Source organism: Neomonachus schauinslandi, chromosome 2, assembly GCF_002201575.2.
Source record: "Neomonachus schauinslandi chromosome 2, ASM220157v2, whole genome shotgun sequence".
In the NCBI taxonomy this organism is placed as follows: Eukaryota; Metazoa; Chordata; class Mammalia; order Carnivora; family Phocidae; genus Neomonachus; species Neomonachus schauinslandi.
The window spans coordinates 96689874-96696986 of NC_058404.1; the positions used below are offsets into that span (position 1 = coordinate 96689874).

Genomic DNA, 7113 nt, shown 5'->3' on the forward strand with positions numbered 1-7113 from the left:
ACAAAGAGAAGGTCTGCAGTTTATCCTTATGTTTCTAAGTAGTACATATGTGGCATCCAGAAGTCTTTCTTGATTCCTTCTTTATCTCCCACAATCAACAAATAATCCATGCTTACTGATTTTAGCTCCTGAATATCAACAGGGACCTGTCCTGAAACATCACCTTTCTTCTATCACTCCATTGTCCTGCCTTAGTTCCAAACCTTTGTTGTCTCCAGTTTTGACCATTTGTAGCAGCTTCTGTCTTGTCCTGGTACCTTCGTGTGTGGCTTATACTAACATTTTAAAATGCAAATCTTATTAACCATGCCACCTTCCTATTAAACCTGGAAATAGCTTCCCATGGCTTTCAGGATAAGCACCTTAGCAGAGAATGCAGAAGTCATCATAGTCTTCATCTTTACGCTAGTGATTAACTCCAATCCATTGCCCCTCTCCATATGACTGTCCATATTTACTATCCATGTTCCAACAGTGCTGAACTTGCCCTTCCTTGGACACTTTGCAGCTTTTCATTTCAGTGCTCTTGCTGATACCCTGTTTTGATTGGAGTGTCCTCTCTTTGGACATTCTCTTATCTCCATGACTTCTTTTCCTGCCAAATTTCAGTTTATCTTTAAAAATCCTACTTAGCAGTAACCTTCTTTGTGAAATCTTACCTCCGTGCATATATTTATTATAGATATAAATTTTATTGAGGTTATTTTAAATGTGCATTTCTCTTATTAGACTGTGAGCTCTTAGAGCAAGACTATGTATTTGCATCTCCAAGGCCAAGTTTGTTTGTTTTCCTTCAAAATTCAACCATTATTTCTTTAAATATGTCTTCTGTCCTCTGCCTTTATAGAGACTCTAGGTATACTTCTGTTAAGCTACTTGAAGCTGTCCCACAGCTCCCTGATGTTGTGTTTTAGTTATTTAGTTGACTTTTTTCCCCTTGTGTTTTGTTTGCATAGTTTTTGTTGCTAAGTCTTGAAGTTCACTATTTTTTTTCCTTTGGCAAAATCTAATATTTAATTAACCTCATTCAGTGTATTTTCGTCTCAGACTCTGTGGTTGGCATCTCTAAAAGTTCAATTTGCATTGTCTTAAAAAATAACTTCTATGTCTCCACTGAACTTTTTTTTTTTTAAGATTTATTTATTTGAGAGAGAGAGAGAGCATGAGCTGGGGGAGAGGCAGAGGAGAAGCAGACTCCCACTGAGCAGAGAACCCGACATGGGGCTCAATCCCAGGACCTTGAGATCATGACCTAAGCCTAAGGCAGATGCTTAATTGACTGAGCTACCCAGGCACCCCTCCACTGAACTTTTTGAACACATGGAATGAAGTTATAACTATTTTAATGTTATTATCTGCTAATTCCAGTATCTCTATTAGTAGTGGTTTGTTTTCTGTTGATTGTTTTTTCTCCTATTATGGGTTGTATTGTTCTGCATTTTGGCATGCCTACTAATTTTTTATTGGATGTCAACCATTGTGAATTTTTACTTTATTGAGTATTGGCTATATTTCTTTTATTTCTATTGGCATTTAACTTATTTTTTAATTTAAAAAATTTTAATTCCAGTATAGTTAACATACAGTGTTATATTAGTTTCAGGTGTACAGTACAGTGATTCAGCAATTCTCTACAATACTCAGTGCTCATCATGATAAGTATACTCTTAATTCCCTTCACTTATTTCACCCATCCTCCCCCATTCACCTCCCCTCTGGTAACCACAAGTTTGTTCTCTACAGTTAAACACTTTTTTGATTTGTCCCCATTTTGTTGTTCATTTGTTTTCTTTTTTTAAAAGCGGCTTTATTGAGGTATCATTGTATTCACAAAAAAAGCTGCACGTATTTAATGTATATGATTTGATGAGGTTGGACATACACATACTCCCATACCATTGCCACACCAAGATAGCATTGCCACAATATATATATTTGCTTTATTTTTAATATTAAAAAAATTCAATATTTAATGTTTTAGGTACTTTGATATTGGGTGCAGATGTATCTGCAGTTGTTATATCATCTTAATGAATTGACCATTTTATCATTATATAATATCCTTCTTTGTTGTGACCAAATTGATTTAGTCCCTTTTGTTTGATATAAATATAGCTACCCCTGCTCTCTCTTTTTAAAAACATTCTTAGTTTATTAATCCTCTCATGAAAAATCTGCACAATCACCACAGATAAGGCTACTGGCCACATCTTTACTCCTTCTCTTGTCCAATCTCCAGCTCACATTTTGCCAGCACCAACATTGGCTTTTGCAGTCCCCCTGACTTTCTTCATTCTGTTCTTGCATTCCTTTTGCTGTTTTCTTGATGTCTTTTTCTTCTCATATAGGCCATGTCTTGCAAGTCTGTGTTTGGGTTCATTTTTCTTTGCATAATCCAAGGAATCATAAATTATGCCAAAGCCAGTTGTCTTGACACCACCAAAATGGGTTCTGAATCCAAATATAAATATGACATCTGGTGTGGTCTTGTATGTTTTGGCTAGTTTTTCCCGAATTTCTCTCTTAGGTACTGTTGCCTTTCCAGGGTGAAGGACATCAATGACCATCTGTTCCTGCTGAAGTAGTCGGTTGGTCACGAACTTCCTGGTTTGGATAGTTACTGTGTCGTTCATGATAGCGGCCGAGCTTCAAGCAGCCAGGGAAGGAAAGAGTACCCCTGTTCTCTTTTGCTTACTGTTTCCATCCCATTACTTTCAGTCTATGTGTGTCTTTAAATCTGAAGTGAGTCTCTTATAAACTGCATATAGTTGAGGCTTGTTTTATATATATAAATATAATATATAAATATATGAAAATACAGTATATAAATATATAGTATATAATATAAGTATATATAAATATATAATGTATAATGAAAATATATAAATATATAACATGTATAAATATGAAAAATATATATTCTTTCTTGGAAGATAGAAGTCTTCCATAGTTTTGCTTAAAATGTTGCAGAAGATAGATATTCAGAAGACGTGTTCAGAAGAAAATGTTTAGAATTTAGAAGGCTGAGAAAATGCTTTCCAGCATCACCCTAATACCAAACCAGACAAAAAATTCCATAAACACAACAGACCAACATCTCTCATAAACATCTATACAGACAATGCTATTAAAAAATGGTCAAGAGTTCTGAACAAATACCTTAGCAAAGAAGACATAAAGATGACAAGCATATGAAATGATGCTCCATATCATATGTCATCAGGGAAATGCAAATTAAAACAACAATGAGATACCAATCATAATGGACGAAATCCAGGGCATTCATAACACCAAATGCTGGTCAGGATGTGGAGCAATAGGCATTCTCATTCTTTGTTGGTGAGAGTGCAAAATAGTACAGCTACTTTGGAAACAGTTTGATAGTTTCTTACAAAAGTAAACATACCCTTACCATACAGTCCAGCAATCACGCTCCTTGGGATTTATCCAATCATTTGAAAATTGTATATACACCAAAACCTGCACACACATGTTTATCATAGCTTTATTCATTATTGCCAAAAACTTGGAAGCAATCAAGATGTCTTTTGCAGGTGAATAGATAAATAAACTATGGTACATCTAGAGAATGGAATATTAATTAATACTAGAAGGAAATGAGCTATCAAGCCAAAAAAAGATGTGGCAGAACCTCAAATGCATATTACTAAGTGAAAGAAGCCAATTTGAAAAGACTGTACATTGTATGATTCCAACTTTATGACATTCTGGAAAAGACAAAACTATGGAGACAGTGAAAGGATCAGTGCTTTCTAGATATTGGGGAACAGGGAGAGATGAGCAGGCAGAGCATAGGAGATTTTTAGGGAAGTGAAACTATTCTGTATGATACTATAATGGTGGATAGATGTCATTATACATTTGTGAAAACCCATAGAATGTACAAAACCTTGGTTAACCCTAATGTAAACTCTGGACTTTGGATAATGACTTGTGACAAATGTGCACTTTGTTGTGGGATGTTGATAGTGGAGGCAGGATTTGTGTGTATATGGAGGCAAGGGTTATATGGAAACTCTATTTTTCACTGAATTTTTCTGTGAACCTGGAGATGCTCTGAAAAATAAACTCCATTTAAAAAAATTCAAGATCATCAACCAATGAAACTTTGAACCATTTTAGGGAATCATTATTTCTATTTGGTTTTATGATTTAAAAAAATACAAATTTCCCATTCCATCCCTCTCACAACCATATACCTACTTCCTTCCCCCAAAGCTACTAATAGAAGAAACATTTTCTTACTGTTGTCTGTATTGACACACAAAAAGTGCAGAATATTGTTTTATTCATGCTGAACTCTGAGAACAAAGGACTCATTTATTTTATCTGTTACTTATCTGATCCTTTGGTATAGGTTTCACTGAAGGGCATGGCAATTTTAATAAGTAATGTTTAATAGATACTCTATAGATCTGGGTATAGTTAAATATTTGTAAAGTAACTCAATGTATAGTGAATACTATTTGTGAATTTGTGAATACTAATTGTGTATTGCTGAGTAGCTTAGTTGTAAACCAACCACCTTTGCATGCTGAATATTATAAAGTGAGGTAAGGGAATGTTCAGCTTCAGCTTCTTAGCTTAGCCTAGTTCTATGATTGAATGTGACAGCTGGATTTCCTTCTAGATACAAGACCAGAATTCTGCCTTTCGTCCATTTTGTTTACTTTTAATGACTGAAAAGACAGTGAAGTAGCTGTGAGTGAAAGAAGAAAATAAAGAGAAGTAAGTGTTTTATCTAATAAGTCAATTTAGAAATGTCTGTGCTGACAGCCAGCTCCTTCATATTTTTCTCTGAAGGAGATATCTCATCCTCTCTACTCAGAATAAACTATCTTCCTCCAAATCTGTAATTCTTGAGACCTATAAGAACATTTAGGCTATGCTAGAAATAACCCTTTAGTTTTATTTTGATTTTGTGATTTTTTTTCTTTTAAGGAATTCCTGGGATTAAGTTAGGGGTTTTCCTGATCTGGTGTAGGTTATTGGAGAATTATTTCTGTGTGTGCAAGATTAGGTAATTTTTTGAGTTTGCAAGATCCTTTTTTTTTTTTTTTTGGACTCCACATTTCATTTATTCAACAAATATTGTTGGTGTACCTTCACTGAACCAGGTTCTGAAGTAAGTTTGAGAACACTTGTGAAGTACTGTTTGTGACATTATGTGATCATATTTTCTCTGTTGCTGAATTCTCTTATCAAAAAATTTTTAAAACTTGTAAAAAGTATTAGTTATTAGAGTATACAACTGGAATAACACAGGAAGATAATTTGTGCATTACTTCTTAGAATTGTTAAAATTTTGTGTTACTCATCACCAGCTACTCTACAAGATAAAATTTTCTGACAGGGACGTAAACTAACTTTTTTGTGGACTAATGTAATTAGGTGCTAGATGATAGAGTTTAGTTTGTTTTATTCTTGAATTTACATTAGTAAAAATCATTTCATGCTCTAGAATTTTCTAATACAAATGAATCATCCTTCTATAAAATAGTAAGCTTTCCTAGACCCAAAAATCTGTTGTTATATAATATATATATTCTGAGCACCAGAATATTTCTAGAAATTTCAATTATGGACTATTATATCTAGAAGATATTAATTCAGAACTTTAGAAATGTGTCTGACTCTGTCTATTGAAAGTCCAAAGAGAAAATAAATGAAAGTAAGAGCTAGTTCTTTGAAAAGATAAACTGTGGAAGGAGCCGGAATGCCCTTCAAAAGATGAATGGATAAAGAAGATGTGGTACCTATACACAATGGAATATTATTCAGCCATCAGAAATGATGAATACCCACCATTTGCATCAACATGGATGGAACTGGAGGGGATTATGTTAAGTAAGTCAAACAGAGGAAGACAATTATCATATGGTTTCACTCATATGTGGAACATAAACAGTAGCATGGAGGACCGTAGGGGAAGGGAGGGAAATCCAAAGGGGGAGAAATCAGAGAGGGAGATGAACCATGAGAGACTATGGACCCCAAGAAACAATCTGGGGGTTTCAGAGGGGAGGAGGGTGGGGGGAGAAGGTAACAAGGTGATGGGTATTGAGGAGGACATGTGCTGTGATGAGCTCTGGGTGTTATGCTTAACTGGTGAATCATTGAACACTGCATCAAGGACTAATTATATACTATACAGTGGCTAACTGAACATGAAAAAAAAAAAAGAAAAGATAAACAAAATGAACAAACCTTTAGCTAGACTCACCAAGAAAAGAGAGAAGACTCAAAATCAGAAATGAAAGAGTCAATGTTAAAACTGATACCATAGAAATACAAAAGATCATAAGAGATTACTGTGAACCATGTTACACCAACAAGATGTATCTAGAAGGGATGGGTAAATTCCTAGAAACATACAGTTTTCTAAGACTAAATCATGATGAAATAGAAATTCTGAACTGATTGAGTACTGGTGAGGAAATTGAAGCAGTCATCAAAAGTCCAGGACCAGATGGCTTTACTGGTGAGTTTTACCAAACATTCAAAGAAGAATTACACCAATCCTTTTTGAACTCTTCCAAAAAATAGAAGAGGAGGGGATACTTGCAAAGGCATTTTTCAAAGCCAGCATTATCCTGATAACAAACCAGACAAGGATGCCCCAAGAAAAGAAAATTACAGGTCAGTATACCTGATGAACATAGATGCAAAAAATCCTCAACAAAATATTAGCACACCAAACTGAACAATATGTTGAAAAGATCATACACCATGATCAAGTGGGATTTATTCCAGGGATGCAAGGCTGGTTCAGCATCTGCAGATCAGTCAATGTGGTATACCACATTAACAAAATGAAGGATAGAAATCATATGATCATCTCAATAGAGTCAGAAAAAACATTTGAAAAAATTCAATATCCGTTTATAAGAACTGTCAACAAGTGGGTATAGAGGTAATGTACCTCAACATAGTAAAGGCCATATATGACAGGCCCACAGATAACATCATACTCTACAGTGAAAAGCTAAAAGCGTTTCCTCTAAGATCAGGAACAAGGAAAGGACACCTACATATACCTACATACCCACACCACACCACACCACACCACACCACACCACACCACACCACACC

The 7113-nt window shown here is 34.9% G+C and overlaps 1 protein-coding gene across 1 annotated transcript; it reads right to left on the bottom strand.

Annotated features, from left to right (window-relative positions):
* Window positions 1-2240: 2240 nt before the first annotated feature.
* LOC110573059 (40S ribosomal protein S24-like) lies at window positions 2241-2633 on the bottom strand. Its single transcript, XM_044913083.1, has one exon. It carries the CDS (start codon window positions 2631-2633, stop codon window positions 2241-2243), a length of 393 nt encoding a protein of 130 aa, XP_044769018.1.
* Window positions 2634-7113: the final 4480 nt, after the last annotated feature.

Coding starts and splice junctions, on each gene's coding strand:
- LOC110573059 (XM_044913083.1), bottom strand. CDS start 2,633: ATGAACGACACAGTAACTATCCAAACCAGGAAGTTCGTGACCAACCGA.